Raw genomic sequence first — 21,695 nt, 5'->3', positions numbered from 1 at the left:
TGAGATTCTTCAAAGTAGCCACCCTTTGCCTTGATGACAGTTTTGCACACTCTTGGCATTCTCTCAACCAGCTTCATGAGGTAGTCACCTGGAAAGCATTTAAATTAACAGGTGTGCCTTGTTAAAAGTTCATTTGTGGAATTGCTTTCCTTAATGTGTTTGAGACAATCAGTTGTGTTGTGACAATGTAGAGGCGGTATACAGAAGATAGCCCTATTTGGTAAAATACCAAGTCCATATTATGGCAAGAACAGCTCAAATAAGCAAAAAGGAACGACAGTCCATCATTACTTTAAGACATGAAGGTCAGTCAATGTGGAAAATGTCAAGAACTTTCAACGTTTCTTCAAGTGCAGTCTCAAAAACCATCAAGTTCTGTGGTGAAACTGGCTCTCATGAGGACTGCCACAGGAAAGGAAGACCCAGAGTTACCTCTACTGCAGATGATAAGTTCATTAAAGTTAACTGCACCTCAGATTGCAGCCCAAATAAATGTTTCACAGAGTTCAAGTAACAGACACATCTCAACATGAACTGTTCACAGGAGACTTTGTGAATCAGGCCTTCATGGTTGAATTGCTGCAACAATAAATAAAAAAAACACTACTAAAGGACACCAATAAGAAGAAGAGACTTCCTTGGGCCAAGAAACACGAGCAATGTACATTAGACTGGTGGAAATCTGTCCTTTGGTCTGATGAGACCAAATTTGAGATTTTTGGTTCCAACGGCTGTGTCTTTGTGAGACGCAGAGTAGGTGAACGGATGATCTCTGCATGTGTGGTTCCCACAGTGAAGAATGGAGGAGGAGGTGTGATGGTGTGGGGGTGCTTTGCTGGTGACACTGTCAGTGATTTATTTAGAATTCAAGACACACTTAACCAGCATGGCTACCACATAATTCTGCAGCGATACACCATCCCATCTGGTTTGCGCTTAGTGGGACTATCATTTGTTTTTCAACAGGACAATGACCCAACACACCTCCAGGTTGTATATGGGCTATTTGACCAAGAAGGAGAGTGATGGAGTGCTGCATCAGATGACCTGGCCACCACAATCACCCGACCTCAACCCAGTTGAGATTTTTTGGGATGAGTTGGACCGCAGAGTGAAGGAAAAGCAGCCAACAAGTGCTCAGCATATGTGGGAACTCCTTCAAGACTGTTGGAAAAGCATTCCAGGTGTGTCCAAACTTTTGACTGGTACTGTATATTGTGTGTATACGTGTCATTCACGTGTACATGTATGTGTGCAAGAGAGACATTGCGATACCCTGAAATGCCTTGAGATGAGTCCCAGGACAGAAGTAAATAAACAACAAACTGAAATAAAACTAAGAAAGGAGATAATTCACACAGAATCAGGACTATTTTCATTATATTTGTCTATTCAGCTATTTTTAAGAGACAATACATAGTGGCAAACTATCTGATAATTGTAAGTGGCTTATGGAAAATTGAGAAAAACATGGACTACGCCAAGACTCAGTGAGCACAGCCTGACCAATGACCATTTTGACTGGCCTTCACAGACAGACTTGACTGCAGGCTGTGCTCACTGAGGATGAGTGACATACTAACACACTCATACTAACACTGTGGGGAAACTATTCCTTGAGGTTCAAAGAGTGAGAGATACAGGGGGAGAGAGGCAGAAGGAGAGTTTGTGCTTTTGTGTCAGAGGTTTGTATTTAACATATCTACTGAACACATTATTGAATTGTTTTCCTCCAGCCTGCACTGACCTTTCACTACTTGTATGAGTGGAGAGGCAGAGATTTAGATTCAGGTTTAATGGGGTTTTATTTCAGCTTTCTGAATGTCTCAGATCAGATTAAGCTGTAAACCTCTTGGTTACCTTATCTACATATTTATACTGTGTGTTAGACTAGCTTAACAATGAAAGCCAAATGGTGAACTACTATGGAAATATTATTGGATTTCTATTGTAGCGGGTTCCCTGACCGATTATCAAGTTATGTATGTGACTTACCTGGTTAAATAAAGGATTATAAATTAAAACCAGATTAGTGCTTTTGATAATGCCATGTGTCAATGACAACCGAAGCCAGGGACCCATCAGTCTTGACTTCTGTTGATGTCTCTGTGTTGATCTTTGTGATCTATAGTTACCTCTGGGACATAAAGACAGACTCATTGTGGTCAAGGGGCTTTGTGCCACATTTGTGCCTCAATGATTTTATACAGTGTAAAAAAAGTGTAAAAGTTATTGATCATTATAAACTGGGTGGTTAGAGAATGCTGATTGGCTGACAGCCGTGGTATATCAGACTGTATACCCCGAGTAAGACAAAATATTTATTTTTACTGCTCTAATTATGTTGGTAACCAGTTTATAATACCAATAAGGCACCTCAAGGGTTTGTGGTATATGGCCAATATACCAAGGCTAAGAGTTGTATCCAGGCACTCCGCTTTGTGTCGTGCGTAAGAACAGCCCTTAGCTGTGGTACAGTATATAGGCCATGTACCACACCCCCTCGGGCCTTGTTGTTTAAATATAACAGGCAATATATAGTATAAACGTTTTAAAGATCACGTGTGAAATTGAAGCTTAGAATGAATCACTTAATTCATGAGAGTCAATTGACTTTCCCTGGCTAAAGGATTTAGATAAATCAAACTCTGAGTAATGCAATTTGACCCACTAAAAGGAAATACATTTGAAAAATGAACCCAGTCAATCCTCACTAAAGTAGCTCAGAGACCTGCATGGAGAAGCCATAGGGAATAGACCAAAAACAAATCAGGTCTCTCTGTAGTTCACCAAACTAACTTTAAAAACAGACTCATCATGCACATTTGGAGCATAATGCACTGTAATATAAACATTTGGCACAATAGAAAGAGGCCTATTACTATGTGTGAAAGAGAGACTACCCCTTACAAATGCTGTACGGCTTTTCAATTCTGCTCTGGTGACTCTAAACAACAAAATGTTTCCAATAATATTGAACTGGAGCTGCTGCCAGGGTCATGTAAGTAGGGAAATAATGATTGCGTCTCCAGATAGTAATCTTGCTGCATATCCCCCTGTTTGAGAAGGAACCTCTGGGTTGGTGTTTTTTTGTTAGGCAAATGAGAAAGCTCATTAAGATTCTGGACACCTGCCATCCTGATTTGTCAAACCATGCGACGCCCTTACCGTGACCCTCCCCCTATTCTACAGGCTCCTCCTTTTGTCCACTCCTGATGGACACCTCCAGAACAAAGACCTGCCCAAAATCAGACCCCAGAATATCAAAATCACAACCAACCACACCATATCTCTGATAAAATGTTGGGCTGTTTTTTTGCCACAGTCACTGGTGTTGCACATATGGTGACAGCTTGGCCCCTATACGTGCTTATCTGAAGTGATTCCGCATTTATCCTATGTTGTTTGCAGTTGAATTGGGATGTGAGGTGAAAATAGTAGGAAACACACTCCCAGTCCCAATGTCTTGCCATGGCTGATTGCCGGTCATAACTCTCTGCGTGTGATTGTGAGGGGAATCATTGGGGTTTCTGAGTCCCAGAAAGAGCAGATTATAAAGGAAGCACTCGTTCACTCGCTTTCAGGCAGCAGACCTCCCCCGTGGATCACTAGCTTTTGACAGAACATGTTCTCATTCAAAATCAGTATTCATTTGTGAGCGCCGCGGGCAGATGCTGTGTTCAGTCTGATTGGGTCGAACAAAGAGAGGGAGCTGAGGAGGGAGCCATTCAAAGCCTAGCTCAGTCATTACCACTTGAATGGGGATGGGTTTGAGAGGCATAATTGACAGCGTTCATAACAAAAGTAATCACAACATTTGGAGTGTCAGTCAGTCCGACTCTCAAGATTACTCCCAACCCTGGAATCAGAGATTAAAATCATATAACATTCTAACAACGTCATCATTTTAGGAGGTTACATTTTTTCCTGTTCATTGTTATTAGCTGAAGTTGAGTTAGCTAAATATTGGAAATCAAATAGCTTTGTTTACCACAAAAGCTTCAGGGGCTTAACTTAAAGCCTGCTGCTCTTGTGAATGGAGTGATCCAAAAACATGGCTTTGTATGAAATCTATTATTAAATAAAGCATGCACAATACATGCACAATGATGTAGTCCCATATTGTATTTTGAGCTTCGTTCTGTATTAAACCGGATCCTGTTTGAAACATGGTGTTTATGCTATGTGGGGATAGTTGAGTGTGTTTGAGTTTGGCCCCATTGCCTCTAAATTAAGGAGGTCCGTATGGGACTAACCCTGTCTCTGACACAGATCTTTAGGCACAGAACTCTGTTTAAATCATCTGCTCTGGTTTACTGTTAAAGAACCTGTCTTATTCATTAATCCTTGTCCCCTTTTTATTGCACATTTAAACTGAATGTTTTTCATAGATGTAGCAGCAGTATGGTGGTATAATGTATTATTGTTAAATGATGCATACAGATAATTGTATGAGAAGATGGCGTTAAGAGTTTGAATTCATTTCAGAGTTCAGATCTAGTATGGGATGGGGTGGGCAATTTTTTTTCTTTTTAAACAAAACATCTTTAATTGAGCTTGCAAGACATATCCCTGAGGAGACTTCAGACTGTACTGCAGCTCTCAGATGCAATAGCAAACATTCCCGGGATTTAAGATACTTACTACATAAAAATATGACTACTTGGTGTGACCTATGTCATATTCCTCTATTGGAATGAGCTTTTTGATGAACCTCTCCTCGTATTCATTCAGACTCATGTTCACTGATATCATATCTCCCCTGGCATTACGTTCAACCAGGAGTTCATATTAGGTTTAGACCCACCCAATTTATGTCTGCGATTATAATATCATTATTTCCCTGGTTATTCCAGTTCTTAGATGCCAATATTATTGATCAATGTCACATCTTTCTCTGGCAGAATATCATATGTAATGACCTGTGATTTGGATGAAGAGTTTCCCTCTCAAATTATCATAAGGATGCCACACCAAAGAGTGTAGGCAGGGATAAATAACTATATAGCAGTTACAGATGTAACAAATGCATTACCACTTAAAAAAAAAAAACGATGTCCTGTGTCTGAATTGGCAATGATCAAGTGCTGTATGTGCGTCTAGCAGTGTGGTAGTAAGAGGCAGCTTCATGAGAGTTATTTAAACACTCAAAAAGCCTCAAATATCCATTTGCTATGAAGGACAGGAGGAGGTGGAGCGAGCGTGTTTAATTTTATGCTTGGCTACTCTCTCCGCAAATCTCACAGGGAAGGCTTCTAAGAGCTTGTTGCTTTTGTTAATACTAATCTAAAGGCAAGGAAATGTAATTTTTTTTTTTTTTTTAAGTCAATTTGACTGGCATGTAAAACATGTAATTTGAAGCAGAATTGCTTCTCCGTGAATAAGAATTAGTCAAATTCTGATTTGCTACCACATCACACAATTTTTCTCCCTGTTCTCTGATGTTTTAATGTGTTCTACAATACAGTTCAACATTCAAACATCACTCTATCAAACTTCCTAGCGGAGTAAATGATTTAGCTTCTTTAATTTTCCACTCAGAGGGATCAGACTTGGTGCTCAATGAGTAGTGGGCAATTCATTGTCACAGCAGAATGAAAGTACAGTAATGGTCGGAATGAGAATAATTATTCTTAGAGCTTCATTTGCTGATAGAGTGAAGTAAAACTATTCCGACCAACACTTTATTTTTCTACTATTAGATTAATCCTGTGAGCAAGTGTCCTTGCGACACTCATACATAACGTCCTTGGCTTTTCAGGGACCTACTGTTTAGTATTGTCGGCACGTGTGGTGTCACAGAGCCATTCACTTATTAGTGTCTAAGAATAACAGGAGAAGAGAAGGACAGAAGCCTATAGACAGCAAATTTCTTCAAATTTTCTCTCAATCTCTCTCTCTCTCTCTCTCTCTCTCCCTCACTCCTTCACTCACTCATTCACTCACTCACTCACTCACTCACTCACTCACTCACTCACTCACTCACTCACGCACGCACGCACGCACGCACGCACGCACGCACGCACGCACGCACGCACGCACGCACGCACGCACGCACGCACTCACTCACTCACTCACTCACTCACTCACTCACTCACTCACTCACTCACTCACTCACTCACTCACTCACTCACTCACTCACTCACTCACTCACTCACTCACTCACTCACTCACTCACTCACTCACTCACTCACTCACTCACTCATGCACTCACTCATGCACTCACTCACTCACTCACGCCTGTCTCTAACATTGGAGGTGACAAAACATGCCATTCCATTAGTTTAAGGTCCGGTCATGCTCCAATAACAGCTCGGCTTCAGCCAAGGCTCAGGCTGTGCTAATAAGTCCCAGAAAGCCAGAATCTCCACAGTGGCAGATTGGATCTAACCCATTACTTGTGTGTTCCGGTGTGAGGCCATTGTGTCACTGACCTTAGCGCAGCAAATTAAAGGAGCATGGTGGACCAAATTCATTAGCCTATCCCCATCAACATTGTGTTGCCTATTTAGGAGGCTTCCAGTTCTAAATTACTTTATGAAATGAAAAAATGACATGTCTGGCTGTAGGCCTCAGGCCTAACTCGATGACAGCTAGTAGGCGTGTGGTGGTAGTCACCAGTAACCACATTACCACTGCTCAATGAGGTAGCGCTTTTCCACCCACTAACGTTCTGTGTAAATAGATATGGTATTATGGGCCTAGTTCCATGGCATGTAACTATAACAAACTGCCTACTGGTATTCTCTGCTAAAACACAACTCAGCAGCCCATGTACTGTTAGACAAGAAATTAGCAATTAGGTAAAGGTGCCGATGTACAGAATAACCAGCTACCATTTTCCAACATTAGCTCCCCTCTAGTCATTGTGCTCAATTAATTTGTTTTGGTGTAACCCCAATGTTTGTTGATGTTGTGCTGCGGTAGCCTCAAGGCTCCTGGAATGATTGTCACTGCATTTAAGGAAAATGTGTAGGGCCAGTCCTAGACATGAGATGAGTGGGCCTTGCTGTAGCTGATGATATCGAAGGTCTTCGTGCTCTTAACGGAAATGAGGCTATCACAGGAGACTGCACTCAGGCGCTATTGCCAAATCAATAAATTCAGGAGTTCTAGGCTCATCCCACAGCTACAGTAGATACACAGCAGTGAGAAATGAGTTGTCAGCTTTTCTAAGCCATGCCTTTATGCACTGAGGAATTCATCTGGTTCACTTAATGTATGTTTTTAACCATCAGGGACAATCTCACTACAATAAACGATCATGATGCAAAGCTCGACTCGGCAAAGGTGTGTGTGTGTGTGTTTCAAGTTTCAAGTTTTAATGTCACATGCACAAGTACAGTGAAATGCCTTTCTTGCAAGCGCAAACCCCAACAATACAGTAATCAGTAACAATGGAATACAAAAAATAACAAGATAGAACAAAAACTCACAAGATATAAAAATAAGAACTAAGAAATTAAGAACACGATAAAGTAAGTAAGCATATACAGTACCAGTCAAAAGTTTGGACACACCTAATCATTCCAGGGTTTTTCTTTATTTTTACTATTTTCTTTATTGTAGAATAATAGTGAAGAGATCAACACTATGAAATAACACATATGTAATCACGTAGTAACCAAAAAAGTGTTAAACAAATCAAAATATATTTTAAATTTGATATTCTTCAAAGTAGCACACATCAACACTCAGCAGATGACAAATCTGGTGTGAAGAAAACATCCTAATGCCACAGCTACAGTATCGTGATTAACGTTCTCCTTGCACTTTCAAGTGCTTCTCTCAAAAAGTTGTTGACAAAATGTGTTTTGGAAAGAAGGGGGTTATTTTCTGGCAATGTTTTTCAACTCCCTTGGAGACCAAAGTTTTCATACACCAAGAATTGTCTGATTTCTTGGGTCTTAGAAAGTGTTTGTTGCGTTGATACCTTATTTTCTGTTGTGAGGCGCTACATTCCCTCTTCACCTGTCAAAATACAAAGAGCAAATTACTTGTTTGTTTGTTCTTTCATGTTTCCATCAAATAGCAAGCGTTCCTTCTTTGTCAGTCAGGGCAGACACGTTGATAGAAGCAATTTTCTGTTAAATGTTATTTGAGGCAAATGAAGGGATAGTAACAAACAATCTATGTAACTCAGTAGGTACTCAGCTGTCCAGCAACATTATTAATGTAAGCGATTCAGTTCCCCACAATACCAGTTGGTCCAATGTTTACTGGTCATTTCATAGTCTGTGATTGCACAGGGAAATATTGACACAATTCCTGCATGTTATCTACCAAGCAGTTGGTTGGGTGTATAGGGAAACCTCAGGAATTGTTATACAGAGGAGTTATACAGCTAGTTCTTCTAGATCAAGTTAGCAGGTAGGAGGTAGCTACATCATAAAAGGTAGTGAGGGCGCTGTGTAACCTTTCCTGAAGTCCACACAGTTGTTTTTGAAGTCTATAAAAATGTATCTGGCTTATGGCTACAGATTCAAGAGTGCTAATTGACTTTTGGAAATGATGTTGACCTCCTCAGTTCCATTTAAACATGAGTGGTGCGTGTTGATTTGGAGGCCTCTAGTTAATTAGATTGTAGAGAGTGTGAAGAGAGTTTTGAAATGCAGCCCCGAATTCTAACCCTTGACCTCTGTAGCCAAGCAAGACTGAGTCATCAGCACAAATTGCGATAAGAGTCTGTTGGAGTCTATGGAAAGTTATTCATTAAGATTGAGTGTGTCTATCAATCAAGATCAAAAGTGTCTACCAGGAACATAACAGGCTGAAGGTTAGATGCTAAGCTATTCATGTATTGCTATTGATGTGTTCAATAATAACCAAAATGGTCAGGAAACCAGACAGAAATTGGCCTTGCCATATTCTTTGGACAGACATATTGTACTTATGTTGAATGGCATTTGGCTTCCAATCATTACCACCAAGGAACTGCTATTGAAAAGGGTGTGAATGGGAAGACGTCTCATGGACGTCTCTCATAATGTCTCTCCAATACATATACTGCTCTCTGTCTATGTTTGAGCAGTATATGAAGTAATGTAAAATACAATTATAAGGAAGAAAATAACACTGAATCAAATAAATTGTTACAACATGCTGAAGTGTCATTTTATGGGACGATGACTCATTCTTCCCTTGTCTGTATCTTGTGTTTTGTGTTGCCCTCCAGGGAAATGTGATGAAGCGTTGGCCACACCACTCTCCCAGGCTGCTTTCACCAGCTCTTCAGTGTACTCCAGTGGATATGGGGCTGGATATGCAAAGCTCAACAGGAGAGGAGGTATTTACAACTAAAACCCTAAGCTTTTATTCTGATCATCTCTGGTGATTATTTTAAGCCGCAGTCTCATTCACTTCACTCACATATTGTTTGCCACATAGGAGCAGAGGATACTGATGTTTCTAAACTCAGCAAAAAAAGAAACGTCCTCTCACTGTCAACTGCATTTATTTTCAGCAAACTTATCGTGTAAATATTTGTATGAACATAATAAGATTCAACAACTGAGACATAAACTGAACAAGTTCCACAGACATGTGACTAACAGAAATTGAATAATGTGTCCCTGAACAAAGGGGAGTCAAAATCAAAAGTAACAGTCAGTATCTGGTGTGGCCACCAGCTGCATTAAGTACTGCAGTGCATCTACTCCTCATGGACTGCACCAGATTTGCCCGTTCTTGCTGTGAGATGTTACTCCACTCTTCCACCGAGGCACCTGTAAGTTCCCGGACATTTCTGGGGGGAATGGCCCTAGCCCTCACCCTCTGATCCAACCAGTCCCTGATGTGCTCAATGGGATTGAGATCCGGGCTCTTCGCTGGCCATGGCAGAACACTGACATTCCTGTCTTGCTGGAAATCACGCACAGAACGAGCAGTATGGCTGGTGGCATTGTCATGCTGGAGGGTCATGTCAGGATGATCCTGCAGGAAGAGTACCACATGAGGGAGGAGGATGTCTTTCCTGTAACGCACAGCACTGAGATTGCCTGCAATGACAACAAGCTCAGTCCGATGATGCTGTGACACACCGCCCCAGACCATGACGGACCCTCCACCTCCAAATCGATCCCACTCCAGAAGCCTCGGTGTAACGCTCATTCCTTCGATGCTAAACGCAAATCAGACCATCACCCCTGGTGAGGCAAAACCGCGACTCGTCAGTGAAGAGCACTTTTTGCCAGTCCTGTCTCGTCCAGCGACGGTGGCTTTGTGCCCATAGGCAACGTTGTTGCCGGTGATGTCTGGTGAGGACCTGCCTTACAACAGGCCTACAAGCCCTCAGTCCAGCCTCTCTCAGCCTATTGCGGACAGTCTGAGCACTGATGGAGGGATTGTGCGTTCCTGGTGTAACTCGGGCAGTTGTTGTTGCCATCCTGTACTTGTCCCGCAGGTGTGATGTTCAGATGTACCGATCCTGTGCAGGTGTTGTTACACGTGGTCTGCCACTGCGAGGATGATCAGCTGTCCGTCCTGTCTCCCTGTAGCGCTGTCTTAGGCGTCTCACAGTGCGGACATTGCAATTTATTGCCCTGGCCACATCTGCAGTCCTCATGCCTCCTTACAGCATGCCTAAGGCACGTTCACGCAGATGAGCAGGGACCCTGGGCATCTTTCTTTTGGTGTTTTTAAGTAGAAAGGCCTTATCTTGGTATCATATAGGAGGCCGTTCACCCCGCTGTCATCCAGAAGGCGAGGTCAGTACAGGTGCATCAAAGCTGGGACCGAGAGACTGAAGAACAGCTTCTATCTCAAGGCCATCAGAGTGTTAAACTGCCATCACTAACATTGAGTGGCTGCTGCCAACATACTGACTCAAATCTCTAGCCACTTTAATATTTAAAAATTGAATGTAATAAATGTATCACTAGCTAATTTAAACATTGCCACTTTATATAATGTTTACATACCCTACATTACTCATATCATATGTATATACTGTACTCTATACCATCTACTGCAACTTGCCTATGCCGTTCGTCCATCGCTCATCCATATATTTTTATGTACATATTCTTATTCATTCCTTTACACTTGTGTGTATAAGGTAGTTGTTGTGAAATTGTTAGATTACTTGTTAGATATTACTGCATGGTCGGAACTAGAAGCACAAGCATTTCGCTACACTCGCATTAACATCTGCTAACCATGTGTATGTGACAAATAACATTTGATTTGATTTAGTGTTCTAAGTGACCTTAATTGTGACCTTAATTGCCTACCGTCTGTAAGCTGTTAGTGTCTTAATGACCGCTCCACAGGTGCATGTTCATAAGTTGTTTATGGTTAATTGAACAAGCATGGGACCCTTTACTATGAAGATATGTGAAGTTATTTGGATTTTCTACGAATTATCTTTGAAAGATAGGGTCCTGAAAAAGGGACGTTTCTTTTTTTTCCGAGTTTATGTTAAATAGTTTAAGTTTTGGGGCCTCCCGGGTGGCGCAGTGGTCTAGGGCACTACATCGAAGCGCTAGCTGTGCCACCAGAGTCTCTGGGTTCGCGCCCAGGCTTTGTCGCAGCCGGCCGCGACCGGGGGGTCCGTGGGGCGACGCACAATTGGCCTAGCGTCGTCCGGGTTAGGGAGGGTTTGGCCGGTAGGGATATCCTTGTCTCATCGCGCTTCAGCGACTCCTGTGGCGGGCCGGGCGCAATGCGCGCTAACCAAGGGGGGCGGGTGCACAGTGTTTCCTCCGACACATTGGTGCGGCTGGCTTCCGGGTTGGAGGAGCGCTGTGTTAAGAAGCAGTGCGGCTTGGTTGGGTTGTGCTTCGGAGGACGCATGACTTTCGACCTTCGTCTCTCCCGAGCCCGTACGGGAGTTGTAGCGATGAGACAAGATAGTAATTACTAGCGATTGGATACCACGAAAAATTGGGGAGAAAAGGGGGTAAAATGTATTTTAAAAAATAAATAAATAATAATAATAGTTTAAGATTTGTGTGTGGAAGATACATGCAAATAAAATGATTTGCAAGTAGGTTAGAGTTGGCTATACAAGGTTATGGAGCTGGTTTAATTGTCTCTCTCAACCCTAGGTGCTGGAGGCTGGTCTCCTGTGGACACTGATCATTACCAGTGGCTGCAGGTGGACCTGGGAACCAGGAAGCAGGTCACCTCCATCGCCACACAGGGCAGGTACAGCAGCTCTGATTGGACAATGCAATACAGACTCCTGTACAGTGACACAGGAAGGAACTGGAGACCATATCTGCAAGATGGCAACATATGGGTGAGTCAATGATTTGAACCAAAGTGAAATAACAACGTTTTTAGTTTAAAGGGAGAGTCGCCTCTGTCCTTTCAAATTAGTCCATCAGACATTGATGATGTATCAAAAGTATGTGGACAACCCTTCAAATTAGTGGATTTGGCTATTTCAGCCACACCCGCTGCTGACAGGTGAATAAAATTGAGCACACAGCCATGCAATTCCCATAGTCAAACATTGGTAGTAGAATGGCCTTACTGAAGAGCTCAGTGATTTTCAACGTGGCACCGTCATAGAATGCCACCTTTCCAACAGGTCAGTTCGTCAAGTTTCTGCCCTGCTAGAGCTGCCCTGGTCAACTGTAAGTGCTATTCTTGTGAAGTGAAAATGTCTTGGAGCAACGACTCAGCCATGGTAAGCCGCACAAGATCACAGAACGGGACCGCCAAGTGCTGAAGCGCGTAGTGTGTAAAAATCGGCTGTCCTCGGTTGCAACACTCACTACTGAGTTCCAAACTGCCTCTGGAAGTAACGTCAGCGCAAGAACTGTTCATCGGGAGCTTCATGAAATGGGTTTCCATGGCCGAACAGCCTAAGACCACCATGCGCAATGCCAAGCTCCGGCTGGAGTGGTGTAAAGCCCACTACCATTGAACTCTGGAGGAGTGGAAACGTGTCCTCTGGAGTGATGAATCACGCTTCACCATCTGGCAGTCCAAAGCACAAATCTGGGTTTGGTGGATGCTAGGAGAAAGCTAACTGCCCCAATGCATAGTGCCAACCGTAAGGTTTGGTGGCGGAGGAATAATAGTCTGGGTCTGTTTTTCATGGTTCGGGCTAGGCCCCCCTCCCTAAATCTATAGCGTACAATGACATTCTGGACAATTCTGTGCGTCCAACTTTGTGGCAACAGTTTGGGTAAGGCCCTTTTCTGTTTCAGCATGACAATGCCCCCGTGCACAAAGCAAGGTCCATACAGAAATGGTTTGTCGAGATCGGTGTGGAAGAACTTGACTGGCCTGCACAGAGCCCTGATCTCAACCCCATCAAACACCTTTGGGATGAATTGGAACGCAGAGTGCAAGCCAGGCCTAATCGCCCAACATCAGTCCGCAACCTCACTAATGCTCTTGTAGCTGAATTGAAGCAAGTCCACATACTTTTGGCCATGTAGTGTACCTACTCATTAAAAAATGAAAAGTTAGGCTTCAGGATATGGAACCTAAATATCCTGTTTTTGTTTGCTTGCCCAGGCATTTTCTGGCAACTCCAACAGTGAGAGTGTGGTCCGCCATGATCTGCAGCATGCAATCATAACGCGCTACGTGCGCATCATCCCACTGGAGTGGAGCGAAGAGGGGAGGATCGGCCTGCGAGTGGAGGTCTATGGCTGTTCTTACTGTGAGTGAATAGCAAACATCCATGCACAATCTCATGCTACTGTATTAGTTTATTGCAATCCTTTATTAACCAGAGAAATGGAACATGGAATCTCTGAACAAGGAACATGGAACAAGGAATCTCTGAACAAGGAGCATGGAACAAGGAATCTCTTTGAAAAGTGACTTTATTGCGTGCAGTTCGGATCATTTCTGTATGAAGAAAATATTAGAATAATCAGGTGTTGGCCAAAATGGGCTTAATTAATATGTAAGACTGAAGGTTTAATTATCTTGGTATCATATGTCATATTTGTCAGGGGAGCGTATTAATATGCTCAGTAAAATACATTAATTGAGTTGAAATAATTAGATTACTGCTCTCCATGCCAACAGCCAAATTCACAGCTACAGGTTTTTGATAGAGTAGGAGATAGAGAACAGTAGTTTACCTTGGCTGGTTTCTGTTGTTACCATGTACCACAGAAAAACAAGCTTGACTGATCAATTCCCTCCTTCAAAGCTTGCACATGCCACGCTTTAAAATGTCTCCAGCCACACAACCCTTTGCTGTATCCATCCTATGCTGTATTACACACTGTTGAATCTGATAGACAGGAAAAACTGACCGTGAGAAACTTGTTTGCCCTAGTCCTTGACCAGTCCAGTTCCCTGTGGCACTTGTCCTTACTTACTGCATATACTCCATCACCCAACCCTAAGATTGAACAGCAAATAGATGTAACCGAGCAGGGCCCTCTCCTGCCACCTCACCGATGGGGCTGGCTTACAGGACTGTCAGTGTTCTGAGCCCCCTGACCGGTTAAATCAGGGGAAAAAGATGAAAGCACCTTTGAAAGGAGAGAGTTGCCGCAGGGTGATATCACAATGCCGCCATGCTGCTGTCTAGGCACGTAAGCTGGCACATCTCAACAGACAGAATAGTCTTTGCAGCCAGGGTTATATGTCTTAGAGCATTTGAGTCATTTCTCCCTCAGTTGTTCTGTTCCTTCAATTATAAAAAGAGAAATACGTATAAGCTGCCTCACTTTTTTACATTGCTTGTGATTGCAGTAGGTGATCTCTAAAGGACTTGTTTTTTCTTCTATACACCCCTCTAACACATCCTGTGAAAATCCTTGACATAGGACAGTAGAGGTAATTGAGGGGATATTAAGCTCTGTATCCTTTATCACCATTCGGTGACCTCAGGGGCGGATGTGATCAACTTCGAAGGCCAGGGTGTGATCTCCTACCGCTTCAAGATGAAGAAGATGAAGATTTTGAAGGACGTCATCTCCCTGAAGTTTAAGACCACAGCCAGTAACGGTGTGCTCCTGCACGGAGAAGGACAGCAAGGAGACTATATCAGTTTGGAGCTGAAGAGATCCAAACTACTGCTCATGATCAACCTCGGTAATGGACCATTTCCAATCCTGTCTATGGGATACCTGTGTGCATCCAAAATGGCACCCTATTCCATATTTAGTCCTCTACTTTTGACCAAATGTAGTGCACAATATAAGGAACAGGGTGCTTTTCGGGACGCACTCCTAGTGTACTATAATCGCTGATAATTTAGCTTCTTATGGTAGCTACTTAGGTCAGTTGATGAATCTTGATAGAATTCCTTTATATTTCCTAATATGACTGGCCCTTATGCATTATGCATTATACATCTATTTATTTTTGATGGATTTGAATATTGGTTGTTGTCAACAAGATAATTATTCATCACAGTAGCCTTCACAAATTAGAATTTGTACTATTTTTATCTCACTATGTCAGCCTGTTGTTTATAGGAACATTTTCCCCTTAAGCATTTTCTTAATAAAGTCGATCTGTTTATGTCTTGTAAACTTCAGGCAGCAATCAGTACGGCTCCATCCTCGGACACACCTCTGTGACAAGCGGAAGTTTATTGGATGATGACCACTGGCACTCCGTAATTATCGAGCGTTACCGACGGAATGTCAACTTTACCCTGGATCGCCACACACAGCACTTCCGCACCAACGGGGAATTTGATCATCTTGACCTGGACTATGAGGTAGGCTACAGTTATGTTGGATATTGTCTTAGTGATTCCTCCCCTCGCATCCCTCCCTATCAGGGTTGTGGTCATTTCAATTTAAATTCCAGTCAAATCAGGAAGTAAACTGAAATTCCAATTCTCTTCAATGTTTTTCAATGAGGAAAAATCTGGAATTGGAATTTGGTATACTTTCTGAATTGACTGGAATTGCAATGGAATTGACCCCAACCCTGGTTTATATATAGTTGTATTGTACTGTATATATTGTCTTAGTTCATTTCTTAATCCCTTCGTATAAAGTTGTATGTGTTGTCTATGTTCCTCTCTTCGCATCCCTCCCTATATTATATAGTTGTATTGTATACAGTGGGGTCGAAATTATTGACACCATTGATAAAGATGCAAAAATGACTATAAAATAAATACTTCAAATACTGAGCTATATTGTATGCTCTGAAAATGTATATTATTTTATACTAATACAACTGCTCAGAGAAGGGATTTTGTTTAACGAAAACATCCCTGTTTTCAATACCTTTCAATACTTCACCATGCGAGGATAATGGCATTGAGCCTTTTTCTAAAATGTTTTATGAGTTGGAGAACACATTGGGAGGGATATTAGACCATTCCTATATTAGACCATTCACATTGGGAGGGATATTAGACCATTTTATGGCCAATTTACAATTTCTTTGTGGATATTGATGTGTGCTTAGGGCTATTGCATTGCTTTAAGATCCATTTGAGGCCAAGTTTCAGCCTCCTGTCAGAGGCAACCAGGTTTTTGGCTTAAATGTCCTGGTACTGGGTAAAGACCATGATGCTGTTGACCTTAACAAGGGCCCCAGGATAATAGTTACAACTGAAAACACTTTACGTAATGTATACCGGATGTGATTAAGTACTATCTATCCAGATGTAATATATATCAAATACATATATTTTTGCTATGTAACTACTGTGTAAAAAAAAGTGCAATGTGTGTCGAATGTACACTACCGTTCAAAAGTTTGGGGTCACTTAGAAATGTCCTTGTTTTTGAAAGAAAAGCAATTTTTTTGTCCATTAAAATAACATCAAATTGATCAGAAATACAGCGTAGGCATTGTTACTGTTGTAAATGACTATTGTAGCTGGGAACGGCTGATTCTTTTATGGAATATATACATCGGTGTACAGAGGCCCATTATCAGCAACCATCACTCCTGTGTTCCAATGGCACGTTGTGTTAGCTAATCCAAGTTTATAATTTTACACTGCTAATTGATCATTAGAAAACCCTTTTGCAATTATGTTAGCACAGCTGAAAACTGTTGTGCTGATTTGGATTAGCTAACACAACATGCCATTGGAACACAGGAGTGATGGTTGCTGATAATGGGCCTCTGTACGCTTAAGTAGATATTCCATTTAAAAATCAGCCGTTTCCAGCTACAATAGTCATTAACAACATTAACAATGTCTACGCTTTATTTCTGATCAATTTGAGGTTATTTTAATGGACAAAAAAGGTGCTTTTCTTTCAAAAACAAGGACATTTCTAAGTGCCCCCAAACTTTTGAATGGTAGTGTACATGTAACAAAAAAGAAAAAGCTGTAAAAACCAAGTTATTTTTGTCCTCCAAAGAGGGGGGTGGTGGATGGAAGCAAAATAGACCCGTAACATCAAAGATCCACCACCATATTTTACAGTAGATATGGGATTCTTTTCTGCTCATGTATTCTAATTTCGACACCAAACCCACCACTGGTGTGCATGGCTAAAGAAATCTACTTTCTTGTCATCCAACAAATGTAAACGGCTGGAGTTTGCTAAACGGTATTGGCATAGATTGGAACTGGTGCTTTGGTCTGATGTCATGAAAATAGAGCTCTTAGGCCAAAAACCTGGGTTCCTCTGCCAGGCTGAAACTTGGCCACAAGTAGATCTTCCAGCAAACAAGAGCCCCAAGCACACATCAAAAACCACAAAGAAGTGGTTAATTGGCCACAAAATCAACATTTTGCAATGGCCATCTCAGTCTCCGTAATGATCTAAGATCCCTCCCAATGTGTTTTCCAACTCATTAAACATTTTAGAAAACGGCTCAATGCCATTATCCTCGTAAGGTGCGGTTTTGAAAGTTATTAAAAACAGAGTTGTCAATCATTTTGATCCCCACCTTTTGGAGGGAAAAAAGTATTACTTGTTAAACAAAATATTTTTCTCTGAGAAATTGTATTTGTATAAAATAATATATTTTCACAATTTCTTTGGCATAAACTATAGCTCAGTGTTTGAATTATTTTTTACAGTTGTTTTTGCTAAACTTCGTAAAGGGCATCAATAATTTCGGACCACACTGTATATTGCTTATTCTCTTCATCCCTACATACAGTGAGGGAAAAAAGTATTTGATCCCCTGCTGATTTTGTACGTTTGCCCACTGACAAAGAAATGATCAGTCTATAATTTTAATGGTAGGTTTATTTGAACAGTGAGAGACAGAATAACAACAACAATATCCAGAAAAACGCATGTCAAAAATGTTATAAATTGATTTGCATTTTAATGAGGGAAATAAGTATTTGACCCCTCTGTAAAACATGACTTAGTACTTGGTGGCAAAACCCTTGTTGGCAATCACAGAGGTCAGACATTTCTTGTAGTTGACCACCAGGTTTGCACACATCTCAGGAGGGATTTTGTCCCACTCTTCTTTGCAGAACTTCTCCAAGTCATTAAGGTTTCGAGGCTGACGTTTGGCAACTCGAACATTCAGCTCCCTCCACAGATTTTCTATGGGATTAAGGTCTGGAGACTGGCTAGGCCACTCCAGGACCTTAATGTGCTTCTTCTTGAGCCACTCCTTTGTTGCCTTGTGTTTTGGGTCATTGTCATGCTGGAATACCCATTCACGACCCATTTTCAATGCCCTGGCTGAGGGAAGGAGGTTCTCACCCAAGATTTGACGGTACATGGCCCCGTCCATCGTCCCTTTGATGCGGTGAAGTTGTCCTGTCCCCTTAGCAGAAAAACACCCCCAAAGCATGTTTCCACCTCCATGTTTGACGGTGGGGATGGTGTTCTTGGGGTCATAGGCAGCATTCCTCCTCCTCCTCCAAACATGGCGAGTTGAGTTGATGCCAAAGAGCTCCATTTTGGTCTCATCTGACCACAACACTTTCACCCAGTTGTCCTCTGAATCATTCAGATGTTCATTGGCAAACTTCAGACGGGCATGTATATGTGCTTTCTTGAGTAGGGGGACCTTGCGGGCGCTGCAGGATTTCAGTCCTTCACGGCGTAGTGTGTTACCAATTGTTTTCTTGGTGACTATGGTCCCAGCTGCCTTGAGATCATTGACAAGATCCTCCCGTGTAGTTCTGGGCTGATTCCTCACCATTCTCATAATCATTGCAACTCCACGAGGTGAGATCTTGCATGGAGCCCCAGGCAGAGGGAGATTGACAGTTCTTTCGTGTTTATTCCATTTGCGAATAATCGCACCAACTGTTGTCACCTTCTCACCAAACTGCTTGGCGATGGTCTTGTAACCCATTCCATCCTTGTGTAGGTCTACAATCTTGTCCCTGACATCCTTGGAGAGCTCTTTGGTCTTGGCCGTGGTGGAGAGTTTGGAATCTGATTGATTGATTGCTTCTGTGGACAGGTGTCTTTTATACAGGTAACAAACTGAGATTATGAGCACTCCCTTTAAGAGTGTTCTCCTAATCTCAGCTTGTTACCTGTATAAAAGATACCTGGGAGCCAGAAATATTTCTGATTGAGAGGGGGTCAAATACTTATTTCCCTCATTAAAATGCAAATCAATTTATAACATTTTTGATTAACAACAATTTTTTTGTTGTTATTCTGTCTCTCACTGTTCAAATGAACCTACCATTAAAATTATAGACTGATCATTTCTTTGTCAGTGGGCAAACGTACAAAATCAGCAGGGGATCAAATACTTTTTTCCCTCACTGTATGTATTGTATATTGTCCTGGTTCATTTCCTCACATCCCGCCCTATCTCTATGAGAGTTCCTGTGAGTCATGTTACTCGGAAGTCTGTGTGAAGATGTGTTAGTTCACGGATGCCAAGTCAGAGCAAGCCCTCTGTACTGCGGCTCCCCTGTGATTACAGAACTTAACTTTTAGGTTTGTCTGTGTAATTATCCGTGTGCGATACTGAAGGAAATTACTTTGCCTCCGCAAGGAAGGAGAGGGAAAAAACACAACACCATACACTCATTATAAAGTGGAGATTAATGTAATCAGGCACAAGCGAAAACCAATATATTCCCTGAAGGGATATATGCTGCTGTATTGATTTGATTCAAAGCGACAAATGGCTCTGAGATGTGGCTCCTGCTGCCGAGCCTCTTCAACTAAAACTTGACCCCATTTCCTCTTCTCCTTCTGTGTCCTCCAGATCAGCTTTGGAGGCATGCCTGTCTCTGCCAAGCCCAGCTCGGGAGGCAGGGAGAACTTTGTTGGTTGCATGGAGGGCATCACCTACAACGGTGATAACATTACCAACCTGGTCAAGAGAAAGAAAATTGATACTTCAAGTTTTGTAAGAACATTTCTGTCATTTTTTGTATACCTGAGTGTCATCTTTACTACTTGGTTTGTGATTCACTAGTATACCTTGAAAACATAAACGGTAGGAACAGCCATGTATTTGTGATTACCTATTTGGAAAGGCCAGTGACGCAACACCTCACTTCAGTACAATTCAATATAATTTGCCTTTTTCACTGAGGCGCTAATAAAACAGGCTTTAGTGCATCTATAAATCACACTCCTAGAAAAAAAGGTGATCTCTAGAACCTAAAATGGTTCTTTGGCAGTCCCCATAGGAGACCCCTTTGAAGAACCATTTTTGGTTCCAGGTAGAACTCTTTTGTGTTCCATGAAGAACCCTTTCCAGAGAAGGTTCTACATGGAACCCAAAGGGGTTCTACTTGAAACCAAAAAGGGTTATCCTATGGGGACAGCCGAACCATTTTTTCTATGAGTGCAGAAGTGAAGAAACTCTTACCTTGTGGTGATGTCGGAAAACAAATACATTTCTTCGAAGTCGTATGCTGAATAAAAGAGTATTCCATGCAATGGGATTGCACCCAATACATGTGTCAAGCTTCAGAAGCCCTCAGCATAGGGTTTAAAGCAATTACTGCTCTGTTGTCAATGGTGTGTGATGGTGTGTGAGCCATTACTGCACAAAAGTATGGATCTAACCATTGTTATTGATTTCACTTCTTATGTGCCTCTTAGCCCTTTTTTTTCTGTGAGCAAATGGGTTTACCAAACTGTGGGATATCCACAAAGTTTCTTGGTGTTGGATTGCATGCTTTGCTTTCAGCACAAGTGGAGAGAGAAAGATCAGCTTTGATGAGGAGAGCAGACGAAAACGGTTTTAGTCAAGTGCTGTATGATGAGTGTTTTTCTGTGTTGGAAATAATGCAGGCACTTGCATTTTCCAATGCATTAAACCCCAACATTTACATCTAAAAAGCACTTTAGGTTTTCTGATGTATCTCTTATGCAAAATATATGCTAACCAGAGGAGGCTGCTGGAAAGAGTTATAGGAGGATGGGCTCATTGTAATGGCTGGAATGGAATAAATGGCTCATTACAATGAGCCTGTCCTCCTATAGCTCCTCCCACCAGCCTCCACTGATGCTAACTATATTTATATGGTTGTGCTAATGTCTTGAGTTGAAATCAAGAGGGAAAGCTGCCTTAACTTGTATAAGTGTTTGCTGTCATACTTTCTATCCCCCTTACAGAGGAACCTGACGTTCTCCTGCAGCGAGACGCACTCCTTCCCCGTGTTCTTCAACGCCACCAGCTTCCTGCGTCTCCCGGGGCTGCAGGACAGTGACACCCTGTCGGTCAGCCTGTCCTTCCGGACGTGGAACCCCAGCGGCCTGCTCTTCTACACGGCCCTGGCTGATGGCGTGGTGGAGGTGGGCCTCACCGAGGGAAAAGTCACCGTCTACATCAACGTCGCCCAGAAGAAAAACACACGTATAGACATCTCCTCAGGTATGGTCTAGTTAGTA

The 21,695-nt window shown here is 42.1% G+C and overlaps 1 protein-coding gene across 1 annotated transcript in view; it reads left to right on the top strand.

Moving 5' to 3' along the window:
* LOC120019831 (contactin-associated protein-like 2) overlaps positions 1-21,695 on the top strand; it is a 58,552-nt gene that overhangs the window by 1,036 nt on the left and 35,821 nt on the right. Inside the window, exons 2-9 of the mRNA XM_038963245.1 lie at positions 8,291-8,362; positions 9,176-9,286; positions 12,048-12,241; positions 13,474-13,621; positions 14,812-15,015; positions 15,465-15,649; positions 20,056-20,199; positions 21,420-21,678. Coding sequence (XP_038819173.1) covers positions 8,291-8,362; positions 9,176-9,286; positions 12,048-12,241; positions 13,474-13,621; positions 14,812-15,015; positions 15,465-15,649; positions 20,056-20,199; positions 21,420-21,678 — 1,317 coding nt within the window. The remainder of the gene's footprint in view (positions 1-8,290; positions 8,363-9,175; positions 9,287-12,047; positions 12,242-13,473; positions 13,622-14,811; positions 15,016-15,464; positions 15,650-20,055; positions 20,200-21,419; positions 21,679-21,695) is intronic.

The sequence above is a fragment of the Salvelinus namaycush genome, chromosome 25 (assembly GCF_016432855.1).
Source record: "Salvelinus namaycush isolate Seneca chromosome 25, SaNama_1.0, whole genome shotgun sequence".
Taxonomy (NCBI): domain Eukaryota; kingdom Metazoa; phylum Chordata; class Actinopteri; order Salmoniformes; family Salmonidae; genus Salvelinus; species Salvelinus namaycush.
Note: the sequence above shows the minus strand (reverse complement) of the source record. Positions and strands in the feature narration are given on the sequence as shown.